Here is a 25,117-nt window from a genome sequence, read left to right on the forward strand (position 1 = left end):
CTCTCCTCTCCTCTCCCTCTCCTCCATTCTTCCTCTCCTCTCCCTCTCCTCCATTCTTCCTCTCCTCTCCCTCTCCTCCATTCTCCCTCTCCTCTCCCTCTCCTCCATTCTCCCTCTCCTCTCCCTCTCCTCCATTCTTCTTCTCCCTCTCCTCCATTCTCCCTCTCCTCTCCCTCTCCTCCATTCTTCCTCTCCCTCTCCTCCCTTCTTCCTCTCCTCTCCCTCTCCTATACGTGTTGCGGGTGGTGCACGGCTCGTTCCTCACAGGTGGCGGAGGAGTTGTTGGAGGCCGAGCGGATGTTGTAGTGCTGCCTCTGCTGGGAGTCCTGCTCCCCGGCCTCGGCCCCGAGGCTGGCGTTGAGGCCCGAGTCCACCGAGCCGTCAAGGGGCCACAGGGCGGGGACCGGCACTGTCAGCGTGGGAGGAGCCTGTGTGCCAGGCTGGGCGGGGCTAGAGGACTGTGTGGGAGGAGCCTGTGTGCCAGGATGGGCGGGGCTAGGGGACTGTGTAGGAAGAGTCTGTGTGCCAGGCTGGGCGGGGCTAGGGGACTGTGTGGGAGGAGCCTGTGTGCCAGGCTGGGCAGGGCTGGGGGACTGTGTAGGAAGAGTCTGTGTGCCAGGCTGGGCGGGGCTAGGGGACTGTATGGGAGGAGTCTGTCTGCCAGGATGGGCAGGGCTGGGGGAATGCGTGGGAGCGGCTAAGGGAAGTTTGGGGGCGGGGGCTGTCTCAGGCTCCTCCTCCTCTATGACAGTTTCCTGCCGGGAACGCAGGGCCTCCTGGGCGAGGCGTCGATGTTTCTCCCGCTGGCGTTTGATGGCGGTGACCCGGTCGCGGATCGCCTTGGCAACCAGCTTGTAGTCGGCCTCACAGACGAAGCCGAGCACCACCTGGAGAGTTAGGAGAGGGGAAGAGGGAGACAGGGGAGAGGGTGACAGGGGAGAGGGGGACAGGGGAGAGGGAGACAGGGGAGAGGGAGACAGGGGAGAGGGGGACAGGGGAGAGGGGGACAGGGGGAGAGGGGGACAGGGGAGAGGGAGACAGGGGAGAGGGAGACAGGGGAGAGGGGGACAGGGGAGAGGGGGACAGGGGGAGAGGGGGACAGGGGAGAGGGAGACAGGGGAGAGGGAGACAGGGGAGAGGGTGACAGGGGAGAGGGAGACAGGGGAGAGGGTGACAGGGGAGAGGGGGACAGGGGAGAGGGGGACAGGGGGAGAGGGAGACAGGGGGAGAGGGAGACAGTGGGAGAGGGAGACAGGGGAAAGGGGGACAGGGGGAGAGGGGGACAGGGGAGAGGGAGACAGGGGAGAGGGAGACAGGGGAGAGGGTGACAGGGGAGAGGGAGACAGGGGAGAGGGTGACAGGGGAGAGGGGGACAGGGGAGAGGGAGACAGGGGAGAGGGGGACAGGGGAGAGGGAGACAGGGGGAGAGGGAGACAGGGGGAAAGGGAGACAGGGGAGAGGGAGACAGGGGAGAGGGGGACAGGGGGAGAGGGAGACAGGGGAGAGGGGGACAGGGTAGAGGGGGACAGGGGGAGAGGGAGACAGGGGAGAGGGGGACAGGGTAGAGGGGCAGAGGGAGACAGGGGAGAGGGGGACAGGGTAGAGGGGCAGAGGGAGACAGGGGAGAGGGAGAGAGGGGAGAGGGGGACAGGGGGAGAGGGAGACAGGGGAGAGGGGGACAGGGTAGAGGGGCAGAGGGAGACAGGGGAGAGGGAGAGAGGGGAGAGGGGGACAGGGGGAGAGGGATACAGGGTAGAGGGGCAGAGGGAGACAGGGGGACAGGGAGACAGGGGGAGAGGGGCAGAGGGAGAGGGGGACAGGGGAGAGGGGGACAGGGGGAGAGGGAGACAGGGGGAGAGGGAGACGGGGGGAGAGGGAGACAGGGGAGAGGGGGACAGGGGGAGAGGGGGACAGGGGAGAGGGAGACAGGGGAGAGGGTGACAGGGGAGAGGGAGACAGGGGAGAGGGGGACAGGGGGAGAGGGAGACAGGGGGAAAGGGAGACAGGGGAGAGGGAGACAGGGGAGAGGGGGACAGGGGGAGAGGGAGACAGGGGAGAGGGGGACAGGGTAGAGGGGGACAGGGGGAGAGGGAGACAGGGGAGAGGGGGACAGGGTAGAGGGGCAGAGGGAGACAGGGGAGAGGGGGACAGGGTAGAGGGGCAGAGGGAGACAGGGGAGAGGGAGAGAGGGGAGAGGGGGACAGGGGGAGAGGGAGACAGGGGAGAGGGGGACAGGGTAGAGGGGCAGAGGGAGACAGGGGAGAGGGAGAGAGGGGAGAGGGGGACAGGGGGAGAGGGAGACAGGGTAGAGGGGCAGAGGGAGACAGGGGGACAGGGAGACAGGGGGAGAGGGGCAGAGGGAGAGAGAAGTACTTAGGTGATCAGCTGCATTCTCATTCGACAAGGCCAGGGCCAACACCCGTGGTGGTAACTTGAGCACTTCCCTTGACCACATGCAGGTCCCTGAGATGTGTCTAAGGTTCCTGAACCGAGAAAGCAAAGGCCTTTGACCCCGTCTTTTAGTCGGAATTCAGTGTTGATAGACTCTGACTAAACGGATGCAGCTGTTAGTGGTAGTAGTTAATCAACGTAAAGATAGAATGCCTTTGTACCTCAAACATAATTCCATGTGATGCCGTTTTATGTCTGTCTGAGTACACAGCTAGGTAAGACCACCTGGCAGAGAAGCCAAATCACACTTCTGCTGCAAACCTTTTTCTACGTGAATAAACTAGGAGACTAGGGGTCAGATGGCTGAGTGGTTAGGGAGTCGGGCTATTAATCAGAAGGTTGCCGGTTCGATTCCCTGGCCGACAAAATGACATTGTGTCCTCGGGCAAGGCACTTCACCCTACTTGCCTCGGGGAGAATGTCCCTGAACTTACTGTACGTCGCTTTGGATAAGAGCGTCTGCTAAATGACTAAATGTAAATGTAAAAAAAATAATAATCCAGTTACATCCTCCAGGAAGTCTTTGAGCGTCCCCGAAACGGCCCCCCCTCCTCACCATCTCCTGGGCCACCTCCTCGGGCACGTCCTTGTACAGCTCGAACAGGAACTCGATGGCGTTGTTGTCCTTGTACTTCCCGTGCAGCTTCTTGGTGTCGTCCATGCGCAGCCACAGCTTCAGGCCCGACTTGACCGTGTCGTCCTCCTCGGCCAGCTCCACGTGGACGCCGTTGTTCTCCTGGAAGAAGGTGTGCTCCAGCAGGTCCTGGATGGTGTACCTGGGGGAGGGTGGAGAGAGGAGAGGGTGGGAGGAGAGAGGAGAGGGGGGAGGAGGGGACCGGGAGAGAGAGGAGAGGGGGGCAGGAGAGAGGAGAGGGGGGAGGAGGGGACCGGGAGAGAGAGGAGAGGGGGGCAGGAAAGAGGAGAGTGGGGAGGAGGGGACCGGGAGAGAGGGGAGGGGGGAAAGGATCTTGAATGAAGCATTGCTTGCAGCGGGGAGTAGAACACTCTAGTCAGATGTGAGGTGTAGGGGGGGGGGGGGGGCAATCTGGATGACAGAGTGGTGTAGAGAGGTCGGGATATACGCAAGGCTTACGGGGGGTGTACATTGGTAACAGGACCTCCAGAGTTTACAGGCCATGAGAGACAGATAGATTACCCCGCAAGTGTGTGTGTGTGTGTTGGTCAGCTGAGGCGAGTGTATTCTGACATCATTAACGACAGGCCCGCCAGTCATGATCAATAACCTTTTTCTTTCCGGTTCTGTCGCCCTGGAAACACGGCCACATTTGAAGTGTGTTTGTCTGAAGTCGCTTGGCGGTTATTTTTAGCGACGACCCAGTGGGATCAATGCTGACAGGGAAGCTGAATGATCCAGTGAAGCTGTTGAACTCCCAAGCACAGACTGCATCTGTGGTTTAACAGCGATGAGTGATGCAATCAGTCTTTTGTTGTTCCCATGTCAGTTTGTTGAGCTTGAGCAACACCCGTGTTTTCTCGTAGCTCAACAAAGCTTAGCAAACCAACTCAGCGGGTGCGATGCGTGGTCTGGTGAGGAGAGATCGTCTGGCATCGCATTGTCTGTCTAAGAAGACAAACCTTGACCTACCCCTTATAGAACACACACTCCCACAGAGAGCTTTTCCAAATAAAAGTCTTCTCAGGTGACTGTACCTCTCGTCGTTGTTCATGCGGATGCATCCCTCGATGATCTCTTTCAGCTCAGGGACTTTGACTTTGTAGAAGCTATCTGGTTTCATGCCCTGTGCGGGTGAGGAGAGAGAGAGAGACCTGGTTAGTAATATCTTTATGCCCTGAGAGGGTGAGGAGAGAGAGAGAGACCTGGTTAGTAATATCTTTATGCCCTGAGAGGGTGAGGAGAGAGAGAGACCTGGTTAGTAATATCTTTATGCCCTGAGAGGGTGAGGAGAGAGAGTGAGGCGGACCTGGCTAGTAATATCAACCCTGTCACTGCCGCTCCGGAGCAACAAGCCGGATGACAGACATCAGACCCAGGGAAGTGGTGACGATAGAGCCAGCGAGGGGACAGACGCAGACAGACAGCAGGGAAGAAACCTGAGCCCAGCTGGAGAGCTAGCAGACTGCCCTGGTGCCCGGAAACACCACCACAACGCTACTGTCTTCACTACACTAGGTGTTAGCACGTCACTTTGGATACAAAAAACAACAACTGGATAAACAGATGGATAAAAGGTCAAAACGTCAAATGGACGTCATCTGAATTGACCAGAACAAATCTAATGATAAAACGAAAAGCATCAGAGGTCCCATAAAAAAAACATGTCATGAATTTCCCTCATCCCCATTGACATCAGGGGAGGCTTTGCGGGCCCAAGTCGAACACAGCTTCAGTCACGGGGCTGCGAGCGAACGGTGCCACTGTGTGGCATACACACTCCTGTATGCACCTGTGGACGGCTCTCACCCCCCCACTTGCCACTTGGGGGGGCCAAGTGACTCTCACCCCCCCACTTGCCACTTGGGGGGGCCAAGTGGCAAGTGGATGTCACTTTGGGGCGGGCTCACAGCCATAAACTGATAAGTGACTTCCTGTTTCCTGCCGTGGCGCTTTTCCCCCTAACATCCTGCCTTTGTGCGAGGCCAGGCCAGGGCCCTCCCAGAAAGCTGCTGTGTGCCGTTCTGCGGGACGCAGGCTGAGGCAGAGGAGGTAACTCTGCGGGACGCAGGCTGAGGCAGAGGAGGTAACTCTGCGGGACGCAGGCTGAGGCAGAGGAGGTAACTCTGCGGGACGCAGGCTGAGGCAGAGGAGGTAACTCTGCGGGAGGCAGGCTGAGGCAGAGGAGGTAACTCTGCGGGACGCAGGCTGAGGCAGAGGAGGTAACTCTGCGGGACGCAGGCTGAGGCAAAGGGAGGTAACTCTGCGGGACGCAGGCTGAGGCAGAGGAGGTAACTCTGCGGGAGGCAGGCTGAGGCAGAGGAGGTAACTCTGCGGGACGCAGGCTGAGGCAGAGGAGGTAACTCTGCGGGACGCAGGCTGAGGCAAAGGGAGGTAACTCTGCGGGACGCAGGCTGAGGCAGAGGAGGTAACTCTGCGGGACGCAGGCTGAGGCAGAGGAGGTAACTCTGCGGGACGCAGGCTGAGGCAGAGGAGGTAACTCTGCGGGACGCAGGCTGAGGCAGAGGAGGTAACTCTGCGGGACGCAGGCTGAGGCAGAGGAGGTAACTCTGCGGGACGCAGGCTGAGGCAGAGGAGGTAACTCTGCGGGACGCAGGCTGAGGCAGAGGAGGTAACTCTAGAAGCAGCCTAGAGGGGCGGGTAAGCTGATACGCACATCAAGTAAGGTGCTGTCTACAACACACACCTGAGGCAGCCGTGCTTGTGACAAACGGACCGAGATCGACTGCGTGTCAGTGTTCCAGCCAGGTCTGGTGAGCTTACACACACACACACACACACAGACACACACACAGGAAAAACAGTGTGGGTGGTATTGTTCGTCCAAACCTCCAGAGATCATCTGCACCACATGAAAATCTAAGTCACTCTCATTGGGGACCATAAATAGTGTGTGTGTGTGTGTTTAGCAGGAATGAGAAAATACACAGGTGAGAACACACACACCCTTCCTCACAACACACACACACGGGCACACACACATAGACACACACAGAGACAGACACACACACGCATTGGCACAGCCTGTCATGGATGGTTGAGCGGCGATGAGGCTGGAGAACTTTAGAGCCGTGAGGTGGATCTGCCTCATTCAATATTCAACAAGCGGAAAACACCGGCAAGGTGGGGGGGTAGTGAGCAAGGGAAAAAAGCTTGGTCACAAACACAGCCACACACTCGAGTCAAAGCTCGATTTAGAGGACATGTCGATAAACTAGTTGTTTTGGTCAAAGCATCCTGTTAACACGCTGCATGAAGTCATGTTCGGTTACACAACCCCTCACAAGGACTCTGTGGGATAACTCTGGATCGGGAACAGTCCAAGGTCTGTGGAACAGGAACAGATCCAGCGGCGGCTGACGACTGCTGCGAACTCTGCACCAATAAATCAAAACGGAACAACTGGAACTGTGTGGAACGCTCAGAGCGGCCCCGAGTATTCCTGCGCCCGCCCGTCCGGCCCAAAACACGAGCGAGCGACGTCTGCCTAAGTGAGGGTGAAGACCTTGTTTATGGAAAAGAGGCTGTGGTTTGATGCTCTGTACTGTTACCAGACCAGACAATCACCCTGGACGGCTTCTCAGAAGGAGGAAGCGGACAACGTCACCGCACGCACACACACACACTCACCTGACCCCCCCCTTCCTCCCTCACACACACACGCACATGCACACACACACACACACACCTGACCTCCCCCTCCCTCCCTCCCTCACACACACACGCACACACACACACACACACACCTGACCCCCCCTCCCTCCCTCACACACACACGCACACGCACACACACACACACACACCTGACCCCCCCCCCCCCTCCCTCACACACACACGCACACACACACACACACCTGACCCCCCCCCTCCCTCCCTCACACACACACGCACACACACACCTGACCCCCCCTCCCTCCCTCACACACACACGCACACACACACACAGATCCATCCATAGCTTTTGCGAGTGGATAATAGCCCTGGGAGGTTTAGAGGGTGCACAACAGAAGTAGCTCTGTGTTTTGTAGGTGGGAAGCATCACTCCCTATGAACTCACCAGACAGAACCCTGAGGCGATTACACAAGGGACTGACTGACACGAAACACACAGACTTCGAACACAACAATTAAAACACAACTTGGACAACAAACACTCCCACGCACCACCTCTAATACACGCACGAACACACAACCTCAAACACACAAACACACTCGCACAAAGACTGTAAGTGGTTCCTCCAAATATTTCCATATCTACTTTGTTTTGGTCGCAGAAACCTCAGTGAATGTGAAATCCGTTTTGGGGGTTACCTTGGAGACCAACCCAGACAAAGCGATGAAGATGAGATCAGAGTCCGGGAGATACAGAGGATTATTGTCCTAGTGGGGCCACCATAACGGCCTCGGAACCACGTCCCCCTAGGGTCTGGAAATGGCGAGAGCCATCCGAAAATGGAGGCTGATGAAAGACGACGGGTCATTTCTCACCGGCCTTTATCGCATTGATCACGCTCCACCCTCTGCACCTCTCTCCCCTCCCCTGTCCCTCTCTCCTCTCCTCTCCCCTGTCCCTCTCTCCTCTCCTCTCCCCTGTCCCTCTCTCCTCTCCTCTGCCCTGTCCCTCTCTCCTCTCCTCTCCCCTGTCCCTCTCTCCTCTCCTCTCCCCTGTCCCTCTCTCCTCTCCCCTGTCCCTCTCTCCTCTCCTCTCCCCTGTCCCTCTCTCCTCTCCCCTGTCCCTCTCTCCTCTCCTCTCCCCTGTCCCTCTCTCCTCTCCTCTCCCCTGTCCCTCTCTCCTCTCCTCTCCCCTGTCCCTCTCTCCTCTCCCCTGTCCCTCTCTCCTCTCCTCTCCCCTGTCCCTCTCTCCTCTCCCCTGTCCCTCTCTCCTCTCCCCTGTCCCTCTCTCCTCTCCTCTCCCCTGTCCCTCTCTCCTCTCCTCTCCCCTGTCCCTCTCTCCTCTCCTCTCCCCTGTCCCTCTCTCCTCTCCCCTGTCCCTCTCTCCTCTCCTCTCCCCTGTCCCTCTCTCCTCTCCTCTCCCCTGTCCCTCTCTCTAACTCCTTCCCTCATTCTCTTAATGAGAAATGTCCTCATTTCACCCGCCGCTGAGAGCAGGCACGTCAGCCAAATTGTTCCCCTCAGCAGCACGGGTCTTTCCAAGTACGCCAATGTTCTAGATGAAGGGACATCAGTCACTGGCTGGTGTGCTCCGGCACCAGCAGCACGCCTCAGAAAAACAAACAAACGCTGAAAGGCCGTCATTGACTAGCCTTGATGTTTCCCTGGCTGTCCTGTCTGGATCCGTGTGCGATCAGCAGGACAGGGATGAAGGAGGAGGTACGCGGGTCGTTGCACAAGTGGCCAGCACAGAAGCTGGACATGATAGACTTCTACTTCGCACCCAAAAAAACTATTTCACTATCCAACCTCATCTTGTGATAATCTTGTTTTTAGACTTCATATCTCGTTTTTACTAGTTTATGAGTATAACTGGGTTATACTCATAACCCAGTATGGTTAACGTTTGTTTGATCTGTTGTAGAGCTATCTATAACCCGTTTTTTAACTCGCCTATATAGGCCCCTTTTCATCTAGGATGGCCTTGAGCGTTTTGAAAAGCGACACCCAATAGAATGTGTGATTCGTATGATTTATTATTATGGAATATACGTGGCAGGTCATGCTGGCAGGTATACATGGCTGCATGGGGAACATTGTCGATTCCAGGGGGGGAGAAAAGTTCCGTCTCACTGGGAGGTCCTCTGTAGGGGGGGTGTGCGTACATGTGTGTTACAAGCACCCTGATTCAATCACTGCTGTCTGACTCCCTCTGTTATGTCAATTACCCCCCCTGCTGCACCTCCATGATACACTCCCTCTCTTTCTAATTTAGCCTTCAGAGATCACCACTTAGGCCCTAACAGTCTCGTCCGCACAGCCAAACTGCTCTCCTCCCCCCAGCCCCTCCCTCTTTCTCTCATTCATGTTCTCTCTATATCACTGGATAAGGGTGATGAAGCACTATAATCAGGGTGCACACACACGCACGCACAGCACACAGGAAATGCGTCAGGGTTCCTTATTGCCCTGCAGTGATTGATGTGTGTGTGTGTGGGCGGGAACGAGGCGGAGGGGGGGAGGGGAGGAGAGGGAGCCGAGCACGGAGACCGCAGCTAAACACAGCCCTGCTGAGAGGTTGGGAGTTGGAGGAAAGATTCTGGTTCCATGCTGGGAGACTGGTCCTTTTAGTTGCGTTTGTCAACCACACACACACTCGTGGACACACGCGCTGGATGCTTGCATGTGTGTGTGGTTTAAAGTATGTGTGTGTGTGGTTAAAGTATGTGTGTGTGTGTGTGATTAAAGCACGCCGGTGTCAGTCTGATTTGCTCTGGAGGGAGTCAGGGTCAGAGTCGGATTCAGTCTGGAGGGAGTCAGGGTCAGAGTCGGATTCAGTCTGGAGGGATCAGGGTCAGAGTCGGATTCAGTCTGGAGGGAGTCAGAGTCTGAGAGGTGCTCGTCTCTCGGCCGGTCCACGTCAGTGGAGTAGCAGGGTGAGTCAGCGGAGCAGCAGGGTGAGTCAGCGGGCGCTGACGGTGGCTTCTCCTGCATCATCGCCACGTCGCGCTGCTCATCAGCATCGTGGTGACGCCACACACAGGATAAACACACACACACACACTGTGTGGCAGTGTGTGTGTAGCAGAGCTCTCCTTTATGTCGCTGGCTCCTGGCCTGCGCGCACGCGAGTACAATAAGCCCGTTGTCACGGCAACCGCCCGTTCTGAGAAAGGTAGGAAGCGTTGTTTTTCTTTTTTTTTAAGACTCTCCAGAAAAGGGGTGATAATTACCTCTTACTATCAGCCTTCATTCAGCCGTGCTCACTGACCTTTCTATATGAACCTCTGCTGCGCGTGTGTGTGTGTGAGAGAGTGTGTCTGTGTGTGTGACTTCCCTCTGAGGTGTCATGCTACTACCGAGTGTAATTTTCCCTTTCAGTAGAAGTCATGAACGGGGTCTAATTGGCTACGTGGGTGGACGTAGCTGTCTGTGTCCGCCGTTCAGACAGCCAGCTCCCCTCCGTGGGACTGACTCTTCCTCTGGAGCGGAGAGCCACTTCGTGACAGGTTGTTCTCCGCTCACATGACTAAAAGAGGCTTGTCTGACGAGATGACGAGCTACCCGACAGGACCTCACCGATTCTGACGGAGGAGATGTTTCCTCCTGAGTGCCCGGACACCAGAAGTCAGGCCGTGTCTTGTTGAGTTTTCCCTCTTGTTTCCCTCCGCTAGCCGGTGTGTACAGTAAGCTGCCGTGTAGGGGCTGCCAGTCTCACGGAACCGGAGGAAGCCTTGTCCCTGCTTCCCAAATTCCAAGTTCACAACCCAGAGTCTAACGCTTCGTTAAAGCTGACTTACTGCCCTGTTAAAGCCCTCCCACAGCCTTGTATTAGCCGGCCCCTGGGGAACAAGAGATGCCTTATAGTCTTTTCATTCGCTTCCGGGACGCGGCGGTAACGTTTTAAGAGGCTCGACTTTCCCTTCCCCAGAGCAGTGCCTGTGTCCTCGCCCCCTCAGCCCTCGCAGAGCAGAGTCAGACCGCGACACAGAGCCGCACTGTTCCGGAACACCCCCTCGTCCTTCTACTGTTCTACCGTGCTGCTGGTTCTCTCTGGTCAGCTGACAGGGAGCGCCCACACACCTCTCCTCCCCCCTGCAGGCCCCGGTCGGTCCCACTCCCAGCTGCCATCTCTGCTCTCCGAAGTTTGCGCTGCGGGGTGTAGGTGTTCCCCAGCAGAACTGCGATCACTGACTTCAGTGTGTCTCGAACGTTCTCTCGGGTTTCGAGGGGGCAACGGCAGTGACCTCGGCGCGCCAACGCTCTGGCGTCATGACGACGCCCACACTCTGCATGTGCGGAGAATCAGAGGCGAGCGCTGACACGCGCACACGCTCAGACAACACACACACACACAGAGACACGCCACACACACACACACTGAGGGATAAGGCGTGTTCGTGTCTGCACAAACAGACCACACACACACCATACACCCACAATGCCACATTGCCAAAGGTGTGGGAGGAGGACTAGAGTAGCATTTTAATTGGTTCACCTGAGACATCTCCCTTACCTGGTCGACCTACAAACTAGGCCTCGCTGGTCTAGTAGGATAACTGATAACGGCAGGAGGCAGTAGGATAACTGATAACCTACTGATAACCCACTGGTATCTCCCACGTGACACCCACTAAGACAGTTGTCATGTGTCAGCACACGAGTCACCCATAGCCACTTCAGAGTCTGACCTACGCTGAAGACGACCCCGTCAGCACACTGGTGACACACACTCATTCAGGCAGGCAGGGTAGCACGCAGGAACACACACGCGCGCGGGCAGTGAAGGCCACTGCAAATCAGGACGTGAGCTGTCGGAGGACAAGCCTCATCCTTCCTCGTTAGGGCGACGAGACAGACAGCCCTGCTCCCGCTGTTCCGCAGCTCCGAGACAGGGGAACAAGGCGCCTCACAAACACAGGGCCCTATCGTGATCCCCAGAGACACACTGGGCTCTACACTGTCAGCCTTTAGGGGTCAGCTTGGCAGGTTCTCTGATACTGCTGTACCTGATGCTGTGATCTGACTGGCTTGTGTGCTAGACTGGATCTGTCTGTGACGAGCTAGCAGGCTCTGTAGACTGGATCTGTCTGTGATGAGCTAGCAGGCTCTGTAGACTGGATCTCTCTGTGACGAGCTAGCAGGCTCTGTGGACTGGATCTCTCTGTGACGAGCTAGCAGGCTCTGTAGACTGGATCTCTCTGTGACGAGCTAGCAGGCTCTGTAGACTGGATCTGTCTGTGATGAGCTAGCAGGCTCTGTAGACTGGATCTCTCTGACGAGCTAGCAGGCTCTGTAGACTGGATCTGTCTGTGATGAGCTAGCAGGCTCTGTAGACTGGATCTCTCTGACGAGCTAGCAGGCTCTGTAGACTGGATCTCTCTGCGACGAGCTAGCAGGCTCTGTAGACTGGATCTGTCTGGGATGAGCTAGCAGGCTCTGTAGACTGGATCTCTCTGTGACGAGCTAGCAGGCTCTGTAGACTGGATCTCTCTGTGACGAGCTAGCAGGCTCTGTAGACTGGATCTGTCTGTGACAAGCTAGCAGGCTCTGTAGACTGGATCTGTCTGTGACGAGCTAGCAGGCTCTGTAGACTGGATCTGTCTGTGATGCGCTTGCAGGCTCTGTAGACTGGATCTGTCTGTGATGAGCTAGCAGGCTCTGTAGGGTAAAACAGCTTGAAGCCTGGACGAGGTCCTTTTCTGCTGCACTGTAGAACTCCATATCATGACCAGCCCTGAGCATGTGCTGCTGAAAACAGATGCTGCTCGGCTGGCTGGATGGCTGACTAGCTGGCTGGTTAGCTGGTTGGCTGGCTGGCTGGATGGCTGACTAGCTGGCTGGTTAGCTGGTTGGCTGGCTGGCTGGATGGCTGACTAGCTGGCTGGTTAGCTGGTTGGCTGGCTGGCTGGATGGCTGACTAGCTGGCTGGTTAGCTGGTTGGCTGGCTGGCTGGATGGCTGACTAGCTGGCTGGTTAGCTGGTTGGCTGGCTGGCTGGATGGCTGACTAGCTGGCTGGTTAGCTGGTTGGCTGGCTGGCTGGATGACTGACTAGCTGGCTGGTTAGCTGGTTGGCTGGCTGGCTGGATGGCTGACTAGCTGGCTGGTTAGCTGGTTGGCTGGCTGGCTGACTAGCTGGCTGGTTAGCTGGTTGGCTGGCTGGCTGGATGGCTGACTAGCTGGCTGGTTAGCTAGTTGGCTGGCTGGCTGGATGGCTGACTAGCTGGCTGGTTAGCTGGTTGGCTGGCTGACTGGTTGGCTTATGCCATCTGTGGTTTTGGAACAGAAAACCTCATGGGAATGAAACGATTAACTGAGCTATTAAGGCTGCTGAGGAAACTGGACTACATACTGTAACTGGACTGAGAATTGTGTGCGTGTGCCCATGAACTCCTGTCAATAACATTACAAGAGACATATTTCTATTAGTTGACTCCAGGCCTCTAAGAACGAGCTTGATTGGTTAAATTACCTTGAGGAAATCTTGTATTTAACAACACTGACATCATCCCAGAACAGAGAACAGACTGATTTCTGGTTTCAATAATTCACAATCAAGGCAGAGCTTAGTGGGCATTAGACAATGTTCCAGAACTGTATTTTTGAGAGAGAGACAGAGAGAGAGACAAAGAAACAGAGAGACAGAGAGAGAGAGAGAGAAATAGGGAGTAAATGGGGAGGAAGGGTGAAGGGGCCTTTGAACTTAGTCTACACCAGATGTCAGAATGACACTAGACAGTAGATAACTCTCCCCCCGATAAAACCAGGAGAAGAGAGGAGAGAGAGGAGAGAGAGGAGAGGGAGGAGAGGGAGGAGAGGGAGGAGAGGGAGGTGCGGATGCAGATGAGAAAGAGAAACCCACACAATGGTCCTTTCAGGAAAACGGACGAGGTCACATTATCTCAGAGTGGCAAGCTATTTAGCACAAGACATGGTGAGATAAGACAATGAGAGACAGAGAGAGAGAAAGAGAGACTGACACACAAATTGACAAAACCAGAGGGCAAGGGAGAGACCAAAGGAAGGAAGGTGAAACAGAGGGACCGGAGAGAGGCGAGACAAGGAGTCTCGGGCCACTCGCGTCTCGTTAGCTAGCCACTCGCGTCTCGCTAGCTAGCGGCGCAGACGCGCTGCGGGCGAACCCGGGTTTGGAGAGGGCCGGCCGGACGGTGAGGGTGTACTCACGCTGGTGACCTTGCGGTAGATCTGGGCGGCGTTCTGGCACTCGGAGTAGGGGTATTCCGAAGTGCACATCTCCAGGATGCACATGCCGAAGGCATACACATCCACCGCCTCGTCGTACCTCTCCTCGTACATCTCTGGAGCCATGAACTCTGGAGTACCTGAGGGGACAAACACAACAGCAGGTCCTTACACACCTTACATACATGACATTTACATTTAGTCATTTAGCAGACGCTCTTATCCAGAGCGACTTACAGTAAGAACAGGGACATTCTTCCCGAGGCAAGTAGGATGAAGAACAACATCATGTGTCCCGGCCGGGAATCGAACTGGCAACCTTCAGATTACTAGCCCGATGCCCTAACCGCTCAGCCACCTGACACACAGCACAGCAGCAGGCCTTAGACACATTATATACCTTAGAAACCTTACTGACTTTACAGAGACAACCACACTATCGACTGATGAGAGTTGAACCCGTGTTGAAGCCCCGTCTCTCACAGATGAATAAAACTGTGTTTGCTGTGAAGGCGACCTCTCCTGACTGCTGCACTCTGATTCACGATCGTCTTAATATGATTTCCGTGGCGCATGTAGCTACTGTAAACAATGTACTGCTATGGAAAGCTTTTCGTTTTACAAGACTGGAGAGTTTGGCAGGCTTGCGCCTCATTTACGAGTCCACAAAAAATGTTAGAAATTGTTCCCACAATTTATAAAGCATTGGTTATAGGGAGATGACTGACAGAGGAGATATTTATTGGAGTTTAAAACGTGAGAACAAGGCTGATTAAAAAGCTCAGTGCAATGTTGCCTTCCCAAACGAGTCTGTGAAGCACACAGGCCAAAGCCAACGATGCCAGAGAGATTGTTTAGAACAGGCGAACCATGGGCTCTGACGTCACTAGGGGAGATTAGCTTATCTATCATGCAGAGTGCTGGTGTAAATATGAACAGATCGAAAGACTAGTAAACAAACAAACACACGGGAGCGGAAGCGCCCAAACAGGAAGAGGTCAGACTAAAGCAGTCGCTAGGACTTACCCTAACCCTGTGTTTATGGTCAGACCCGTCCAAGGTCAAAGACGGCATACGTGCTTGTGTGTTTGTGTTACGTGTGTATACAAACGACTATGTGTGTATAGCGAAGAGAATAGAGAATAGCCCATCTCCTCTGGAGAGAGAGGGGAAGGGGGAAGAGGGAGAGGGAGGGAAAAAGGAGGGGGGACAAGGGAGGGAGGGAAAGATGGAGGGAGGGAGGGAGAGGCAGAGAGAGGGTCAGCAGAGAGAGACTCACCTATGACACTCTTGGCAAAGGAGGCACTCTTCAGCGTGGCCAATCCCAGGTCTCCGATCTTGACGGAGCCGGTGGGGCCGGTGATGAAGATGTTGTCGCACTTGAGGTCGCGGTGGATGATGGGCGGGGCCCTGGTGTGCAGGAAGTGGAGGCCCTTCAGGATCTGGTGACTCCAGCGCTGCAGTAACTTCAGTTTCATCTCCTTGAACCTCTTCAGATACCTGCAGGTTAGAGGGGGGGGCGGTCACCATGGCGATGTAGCCTTCTAGGATTTGCTCTTAGAGAATCACAAATGAGCTTGTGTGGGGTTTTCCCCTGCTTTATTCCTAATCTAGAATGCCCTGGTTTTAAGAGGCGGCTGGCCGATAAGATAAAGCGAGTCAACATGGGGGGATGACGGGGCAACATCTAGCCGGGTAGCTCTCCAGGAACAGGGCTGCAGAGCCCACTTTAACAGGCTCCGCCCAGGGAGCCAAACCCATGAAAGCTCTGCTCCCCAACAGAGTGGAGGTTGTGACCCAGCCTTGTTTACGGTTGTGCTGGGCCTCAGGCGAGCGCTCTGGCCCTGTGAGGCCCGTGAGCTGAGGTCACACTTTCCTCCAGCTCTGCTAACAATTAGCTCACCCCGCCCTCAAACAGAGACCGGCTTCACGGAGATGCCCTTGACACGCGAAGGGCTCCGATCCGGCGTCTAGCTTTGGCGGCGCTATGGAAACGAGCCGACCGGGGGGGGGAGGGGGGGGGGGGGAAAGGCGCACGTACGTCTTGAGCGTTCCCGAGGTCATGAGCTCGGTGACCAGGAGGATGCACTTGTGACCTTTGACCGTGGATTTCCAGGAGTCGTAGAAGCGCACGATGTTGGGGTGCTGCAGCCCCTTCAGCATCTCCACCTCTTCGCTGAAGCGCTGACGCTCCACCTTCGTCAGCCGCCGCGTCTGAGCGCAGGAGGAGGAAGAGGAGGAAGAGGAGGGAGAGGAGGAAGAGGAGGGAGAGGAGGAAGAGGAGGAGGGAGAGGAGGAAGAGGGAGAGGAGGAAGAGGAGGGAGAGGAGGGAGAGGAGGAAGAGGAGGGAGAGGAGGGAGAGGAGGGAGAGGGAGAGGAGGGAGAGGAGGAAGAGGAGGGAGAGGAGGGAGAGGAGGGAGAGTAGGAAGAGGATGGAGAGGAGGGAGATGAGGGAGAGGAGAGAGGAGGAGAGTCACGTCAGAGATATTTCGCTTTATTTACAAGATTTGCACAGTAAAATGCAGATCGTTCTGGGCAAAGACATTATTACAAGGCAAGGCAGCAGCAATGCAGTAGGCATAAAATAAAATACAAACTTTAATGTTCATAAAAAATATTGGCCAGACAGAAAAAAAAGACAACAATTAAATCAAAGTAGCACCAGCAATAATAAGTTTCAAAGGAACAATAGCGGCAATAAAAAAAAAAACAATGACATAATTCCCAGCAATGGAGATGGGTGTGTGGACAGTTATATCAGGGAATTATATGTTAGAAATAAAAAGTGTTGCTGAGTGTGCAGATGGATAAGAGATCAAACACATTAAGGCTGCTGAGTGTGCAGATGGATAAGAGATCAAACACATTAAGGCTGCTCGCAGACAAGCCTAACGGCCTGGGAGGGCAAAAGAGGATTTCTCAAGATTTTAAGAATCGAGAAAAAGAGCCGAGAGAGAGAGAACATCAAGTAGGTACGAGGAAGTGTCAGTAACGATCATGACGGCAAACATATCGACTGTCTCTCAGAAAAACAACTTCTCCTGAAAGGGAACCGTCTCCACAAGCAGCGTCTTTAACGCAGAACCTGCACCTATAAACTCCCAGTCATTTAAGAACAGCTAAACGTCTAACGATGTCATGGCACCAGTAGAAGCTACCCTGCCTAATCGCCATGTAGTGTAAGGGTGGGCGGGGAAGGGGGGAGGGGGGGCTCCAGAGACCACAGAAGAAGAACCGTGCCAACGGAGCAGAGAAGAGGATCAGTGCGGAGCTGGCATGGTCTCCCCTCCGCTGGAAGACCAGGAGGTCTGGAAACACTGACGCCAGCTCGACTTCTCTCTGCTGCCGTCGAAGCTCTCCGGAACGAGAGCTTTTAGAAGACTGGAGAACACTGTCTCCCAGTCACACACACACACACACAAGTACTCAAGCACACACACACTCACACTGTGCGTCTGATTTGGAGTGGATCCTAGCATAATTGCCAGATAATAAATTATACACAAAAAGAAAAGTACCCTTTACCCTGCAGAAAAGTGTCTTGAAAGGGACTTGTGTATGTGTGTGTGTGTGAGAGGGTGTTCATCCCTCACGCTCCCTTTAATGTGCCAAGGGTGACTCGTAAAAGTTACGCAACAGGGATACTGTAACACTAGGATCTTGTAGTGCTGTCTCTATGGTGTGTGCCATACTGAAGTGCTACCTGCATTAGCAGTTCCACACTTTACTATCAAAACACTGACCCAACTGTTTATTGAACTGTCTACCCTGATAGTGCTTCTAAAAATGTAGCCAGCAGCGGTCCGAGGTCAGTAGAGAAGAATGGTAGGTAATGGCCACCTTGGAAAGCACATTCTGGGCTTGACTCCGTCTGGCTGGTTCTGACTGGTTCTGACTGGTTCTGACTGGTTCTGACTGAGTCTATCTGGTTCTGACTGGTTCTGACTGGTTCTGACTGAGTCTATCTGGTTCTGACTGGTTCTGACTGGTTCTGACTGAGTTTGTACGGTTTTGACGAGTCCATCCGAGTGTGATTGAGTCTATCTGGGTCTAATTGCCGTTGCCTGAAGCTAGGAGATCCGCCAACATGCAATTGGAGGTTTGGGGGGGGGTGGGGGGTGGGGGGCCCTAACCTTATACCACCCTGCCCTCAGGACTCTCAAGGCCTATTTCTGGAACTAACTTCCAAGAACAAACTCCACATAGAGGAGCCAGCTGTGTGACCTCCCTCCCTCCATCACTACATCTCTCCTTTCTGCCCCCTTCCCTGTCAAATGTTCCCTCTCTCCATCTGTCCTTCTCCGTCGTTCTGTGGACACCGGGAAAAGGAATCTGTTGCTAAAGCAGCTAGTGTGAAAAAGGATTTCTTAGTCCAGCAGAGTCACGCTGAGCACTGCCACGTCCAGCCAATCTCTCCGACTCAACCAATCTCACGGAGAGACACAGCGCTTTGATTTCATCACACTTTGATCTCGCTCCGTCTGCACCTCCAGTGCGTGTGTGTGTGTGTGAAGGGCTGCACAGTAAACCCATTCAAACACAAGACATATGAAAGCTGGTGATGCAGTCATCAGACTGAACATGTTTTCTCATAAACACCCACAAACCCACAGGCTCTCTTGACTGGGTGTTTCGTAAGTGTTTCACCGCTGGGTTAACACCATCCACGTCTGGGCATCGGACCAAGACCCTTCAATAGCGGTTTCTATTTAACAAACAATTGTGTTTCGGAAAAGCCTTTGCTGTCAAGTCAACACTATACAGTAGCATATCTGGGTTTGGGTCCAAGAAGTCTGAATGGCTGTTTTGATCTGGACAAACAAACAGATGTTTCTGCTCCGTGAAGCGACTACAGAGAGGGAGAACGGCAGGGAGCGGCGGCCATTTTGTTTTAAGGCCCTCGCAACTCTTCTGTGTCCAGGGCCAGCCCCCAGAGAGCTGCCCGATCGACCCAGAGACCTCGAACAAGACACTGGTGGACTGGGACCAGTCTGGGTGACGGTGGTTTCTCTCGTCACAGCTCACGTAACCAGGCGTTTGAGTCATTTAAATGTCCCTTGGTGGAGGATTAACACCTGAACCGCACCAAAGTAGTTCCGGCCGGACTGGAACTTTTAGGGTGTGATGGTGGTAAGGGCTGGGGCTAATAGTGTGGTTGGAGTATTTAAAAGGACTTCTGTGCTTTTTGTTCCTTGGCAGATGTTTCTTTCCAGTGAGCGAATCCCTTTTATTCAGAGTGTTTGACTAAGCATCGCTAGCCAGCGGTTGCTGGCCACTGTCCCTGGCTAAACATCCCCAGCTAGCATCCCTGGCTAGCATCCCCTTCCGCTAAAAGGAACTGGCAGAGAGACGGCTAAATAGCTAGCTGGGTTTAACAGACTCTTTGGGGCTGGTTTTTAGTGATTGCTGGAGCTCCATGTTTGGAGTTTCCAGCCTGGCGTCGGCAGCTGCGGTCTTGGGCTTGGAGGAGTTTGAAGAGCCGTCGCTGGGTTGTTGTTGGATGGGCGAGCTGCTGAACGCAGTCCCATAAAGAAGCGGGAGGCACGGAAGCCACACTTAGGAGAGTAATGGCGACGGGGCGTGGCCAGAGAGATTGGAAAGGTGCAGTGTGGGTAAGGGAGGGAGGGAGGGAGGGAGGGAGGGAGGGAGAAAGAGAGGAGGAGAAAAGAGAAGGGAGAAAGAAAAAAAGTTCAAGAGACTGAGAAAGAAAAAGAAGAGAGAAAGAGGGAGGGGTAGAGAGAGAGAAAGATACATCCAGAGAGACAGACAGAGAGAGGGGGAGGGATGTCAGTGTGTGTGGTTGTGAAAGGGTTGTTTTACTCTCGGTCACGGCGTATTTGTCCTCCCGGAGGAGCACATTTAACCTGGAGAGGAATGAGATCATACCGTATCAGCATGACTGCTGAATCTCTTTCATGTGAGGACAGCTTCCATTCATGGCTTTTCTTTTCTCACACCCAACCCACAAGGCCTCAGGTAACCCAGTCACACAAACCCCAACTCTTTTCCTAACGCTGTGTCCTCTGGTTCTCTGCTCACCAGCTTGGTTCTTCCTCCTTTGGTTCTCTCTGTCTCTGATCAGAACAAGCTAGACAGGATTGCCTCCTGAGAGAGGGGGAGGGGGGAGAGAGAAAGAGAGAGAAAGAGAGAGAGAGAGCGAGTGAGAGAGAGAGAGAGAGAGAGAGAGAGAGAGAGAGAGAGAGGGGGGGGGGGGAAGTGAGAGAGAGGGGGGGGGAGAGAGAGAGCTGCCTCTCTCTTAGACGCTTGTGGTTGTGTTGAGGCAGTGAGGCTGTGAGGCCAGGGCCACCTCAGGTGCATCCCGACCCTGCCTCGTCCTCCACGACCGCGCCAACCCTCCACGGAGCAGCGACCTCCACGGGAAACCGTACTGCCAAAACAACCAGGCCATCTGATAACATGCCCTCCCCAACAACACTGCAGTCAGTGGTCAAACTAACAATGAATCATCTGTCTGGAGTCAGGTGACTCTCCAAACACGGGGGACAGGCCGACAGTGCTCGCTGCCGTAACGTCGGAAACGAACGTTCGCCCGGTCGCGGATGAGATCTGTGTAGTTAACTACATTACCCATCATGCAACCCCAGCCCTGGGGTCATAGCTCAGCTCCACACCATGCAGCTGCTAATAGCTCCTCCAGGCCCAGTGTCCTTACATCACATGAGGCGTCAGCCTCCAAATATTGCCCCGTGGGGGGTGGTTAAACAGGGGGAGGGCCCTGTTCTAGGACCCTGAGGGTATTATTAGCCCCCCCTGGAAATGTGGCATGTATGGTGGTGTGTATGTGTGTGTGTGTGTGTGTGTGTGTGTGTGTGTGTGTGTGGGGCAGCGTTACATAAGCACTGTTTAGCAGTTGTGGGCGGCATGGCAACATACCATCCGCTGTGTGTGTGTTTACATGGATGTGTGTGTGTGTGTGTGTTTACACGTGTGTGTGAGGGATGGGGGAGGGGGGAAAAGAGAGGCGCGTTGCACAGGGCACCCTTGGTAAGAGACCCTATCTGAAAAGCAAATGAACTAAACTGTGGGACGCTCACAGGTCACAGGGCACAGGTCATTAGAGAGCCAGTCCATGTTTTGCTGCGGCTAAGGCGGAGCGGGGCAATGATGTAGCATATGACCTGCTCTGTATTGGAAAGACAGTAATAACCATAGGATATGGGGGTGGGGGGCTGATGAGAGCTGTGTTGTTGTTGCCACGGTGATAATGGCAGACTGCAGGTACAGCGAGGCTGGGGAACAGCGAGACCTCGGAGGAGATAAGCTTTCACCACAGAGACAAGTGGTTCATGACCAAATCAACAACAGCCGCGAGGTCCCACACACACACACCCTCAAACGTAAACACGAGGGTGCACATGCACACCCACGTACCCACTGGCGCCTACTCGCTGTGCCACGCTCGCGGTAGTCTTGCTAACAGACACGGATGCGGGTATATATATATATATAGAGAGAGAGAGAGAGAGAGACAGAGATAGCTGTCCAAGTCGATACATGGACTGAACACTCTCTTCCTGTCAGTAAGCAACCAAACTACTGATGATGAACAACTCTGAGGGAGAGAGGGGGGAGGGAGAGAGAAAGAGAGGGAGAGAAGGAGGAATGATGGACGAAAGGGAGGAGGGAGGGGGGGCCGGGAGGTGGAAAGGAAGAACAGGGGGACGGGGGTGCGAGGTTTGGGGTGCGAGGTGGGGGTGTCATTGGTCAGAAGATTCACAACGCTGTTTTTCTCTGCGGTGCGACCCAGGGATACGGGTCACTACAAACCGGAGGAAGTTCCCTGGACATAACATTCAGCCGCTCTGGTTTGACAGACTGGGACTGGGTGAGGGCAGGGGGGAGGACTGAATGTCACACACTCACACAGTGTTTCCACAAAGCCCTTACCTGGCCTATAAAAAGAGCCATCAAGACCAGAACTCCCTCTTCCAGACAGAGCGTGACAGTGTTTCAGTGACAGTCTGTGAGACTGCAGCTAACGCGATCGTAAAACAGGCTTTCAGCTGGATCTGACACAGCTGACAGAACACACTGATCCATTCCAGGCAGACAGGCTGGGCACAGCAGCCTGCTGATGGCTTCAAACAACACGACATACGATCAAATCTCATTTGCATTGGCCTTTCTACAACAACAGACACAGAGGGGCTCAACACACGCCCACATATCCACAACTAACCTGGGAGTCAGATGGCTAAGCGGTTAGGGAATCGGACTAGTAATCTGAAGGTTGCCAGATCGAGTCCTGGCCGTGGCAAATGACGTTGTGTCCTTGGGCAAGGCACTTCACCCTTCTGGGGGGAATGTACTTAGGGAATGTGCCCTGTACTTAATGTAAGTCGCTCTGGATAAGAGCGTCTGCTAAATGACTAAATGTAAATAAACCAACCTAAACGCTCAAGGAAGGCAACAAAAAAACTGGAATTACATTTTGAATTCGAAGTGTCCATTTCTGAGCCCTTCCCTGTTCGACACAAGGGTGCAGCGAGGTGTCTGTGTCCCTGGTCTACAAATATTGACACTGTCATGCCGGCCATGCCTTTGCTGAGGAACACATCGATGCAGAGGGCTGGGCAGGGAACAGGAGAAGTGCAAGACAGTCAGCTCCCTGGCAGTGCAAGACACGATGAAGAGAAACTGTTTTTCTCTGCGTCCTTCTCTTGTTGCCAGATAAGTGGGTTTCTTCAGTGTTTGGGCCTGACTAAAGCCCTGGCCGCGCCGTGGGGAATGTCTCATTAAGTCTGCGTCTTTCTCTGGCTCTCGACACCAAAGCCTGGGCTTCGGCCTGCACAGATGTTCCCTGTTAAAAGGCTTTAACTGCACTTGGCCTCTCTCTATGCTTCTCTCTCTGCTTTTCTCTCTGCTTTTCTCTCTCCCTGTCTCTCTCTCTCTCTCCCTGTCTCTCTTTCTCTCTCCCTGTCTCTCTCCCTCTCTCTCTCCCCCTGTCTCTCTCCCTGACTCTCTCCCTGTCTCTCTTTCTTTCTCCCTGTCTCTCTCCCTCTCTCTCTCTCCCTGTCTCTCTCTCTCTCTATCTCCCCTGGTCTCTCTCCCTCTGTGTGTGTGAGTAGGCGCAAGGCAGCACCTGAACAACAGAGAGATCCAGTGGGTCGCAGGTACTGCCGGTCGACCCCAGTCAGCGCCGTAGCCTGACAGGCCCGGAGCAGCCTGGGTCCTGCTGAGCAGCCCTGAGTGGAGTAACTGGGTCAGGGCTGCGCTGGTGGACTTATCTGTCCTGCGTGCTGAGGTTATAAACACTGCTCTATCAGACTCTCCAGCTTTTGCTCCCGCCACACACACACACACACACACACACACACACACACACACACACACACACTCACCAATTAGAAGCCAGTGAGCCTGTGGCGACGCTATGCAACATGATAGAAGTGAGAGTGCAGGCCTGTAATCTCACACCTCCTAAAAAAAAGATAGGAACCTGAAACACACTGCGAGACACAGGTTCCGTCAAGGTCCCATATTAAACCACACACACACAGACACGCACGCGCGCGCACACACACACGCAGGTTGTATGCAAATAAGGTTCTTATTAAGGAAGGGATAGATGAGGTGTCAAAAAAACATAAGACTGTTGGCAAAGGGAGTAGCTTGCTTTAACAGCTAAGCTGCTAACTCTCACAGCTAATATAAAAAGAGCCTTTCAGGGGATCAGGATTTATTTAGTTTATTTCTTGGCAACATGGTGGAATTAGCATTCGTATGCTCTTAGCTAAGCTACAGTATGACTTGGCATTCCTATACTGCTATACCTTTAGGCCTACCTGTTGTACCTTTACCTGTTCTAAAAGACAAACTGGCGCAGATGGTCTCCTGTTTCAATAAGCTACTGCAGGAGTGATTTGGGTTCTATGTCTGTAACACTTACAACAGTGACACCAGCGACGGTGAACATATACGGTCAGGTATATGTCGTGGCTGTCAATGACACTGAGTCCCAGTGTGTTTTTTTACGAGCGAGATTGCAGGAAATGACTTGTCTCACGATGAAGTGATGAACCAAGGTTAGGCCTATTACGTTGCGGAATAGGTTAATACTAGCGAGCGCCAACTTGATCCCAATCAATGCGGTAGCTGTTGCTGTTCGTTACGAGGTAAACAATGACCTCATCTTCGGCTAAGTGCCAGCCGGACAACAACTCCTCTGTCTGTGCCACGATGGTGGTCCGCGGGTTCGCATACAAATGAAATCCATAAAACATCAAACGAAAAGAATGCAGTTTGAATGGAATACATTTATGCATTTTACGCATTTAGCTGTAAGCTTTAGTTAGCAGGACTATAAATACGTCGTGCTAGCTTATTATCAGGTGTGGCGAAGAGAAGAGGTTGTGGAAGACTCATATTGTTATGTTTTCATACCAAAACCCATACATTATGATTAAGTGATTGACTGATGCATTCTTCTACACTGAAAACTAAGCTACAAGCATTCCTCACAATTTGGCACTTCACTTAAATGTTTTACAAGAGTCTGTGCCGACATAAACTTGCCCCCGCGGGATCCATCTCGTGTTCACAGTTGTCCGTCAGATTCCGCTTTCAACCCCATGCTTAGGTCAGTCGTCACGTTCAACGTCAAGCCATAACGTGACCTAAAGGCGACATTAAACCAGCAGGAGTATATGCATGTTCATGTGTAGAAGTCCTGGTGCTGTGCCTAGCCAACTGGGAGAGAGGTCAGGGGAAATGCAAGCCTGTCGACAGCTCTTTGTGGCTGTTTTGTTATCCATACTGGACATGTCCCCAGGCTCACATTACCATAAACAGACTCAACACAGCCCATAGCTGCTGGCACTAGCATAATCAGGGCTGTAATCATGATTGTACAGTCTGTACAATGTACAAGGTCTTTACAGTGACTGGGTGAGAAAACTGTCTCCTGTATCATATATTATTATCAGAGTGTAGGGAGCTAGCAAACGGTTTCTCATGGCCCTTTTCTGAGCTGAAAGCTTGAGAGAGAGAAAAAAAAGACTTTTCTCCAAGGTTCCTATAGAGAGAGTAATAAATATCCCTCAGCCTTTTTAAGAAGCCACAAAACACAACAGCGAGGATGTGGTCAGAAGCTGGATCGCTCTCCAGCACCGCTGAGACCATAGGGCAGAAAGCTAGTGAAAGATTAGATGCCTAGAAAGAAAGTGTGGAAAAGA

General features: G+C 53.8%; 1 protein-coding gene across 1 annotated transcript in view; it reads right to left on the reverse strand.

Annotated features, from left to right (window-relative positions):
- Window positions 1-25,117, reverse strand: part of wnk4b (WNK lysine deficient protein kinase 4b) — a 46,127-nt gene that overhangs the window by 11,293 nt on the left and 9,717 nt on the right. Inside the window, exons 2-7 of the mRNA XM_047038287.1 lie at window positions 15,964-16,136; window positions 15,202-15,422; window positions 13,905-14,062; window positions 4,123-4,211; window positions 3,008-3,227; window positions 266-887 (exon numbers count right to left, since the gene is read on the reverse strand). Coding sequence (XP_046894243.1) covers window positions 266-887; window positions 3,008-3,227; window positions 4,123-4,211; window positions 13,905-14,062; window positions 15,202-15,422; window positions 15,964-16,136 — 1,483 coding nt within the window. The remainder of the gene's footprint in view (window positions 1-265; window positions 888-3,007; window positions 3,228-4,122; window positions 4,212-13,904; window positions 14,063-15,201; window positions 15,423-15,963; window positions 16,137-25,117) is intronic.

The sequence above is a fragment of the Hypomesus transpacificus genome, chromosome 17 (assembly GCF_021917145.1).
Source record: "Hypomesus transpacificus isolate Combined female chromosome 17, fHypTra1, whole genome shotgun sequence".
NCBI classification, from domain to species: Eukaryota; Metazoa; Chordata; class Actinopteri; order Osmeriformes; family Osmeridae; genus Hypomesus; species Hypomesus transpacificus.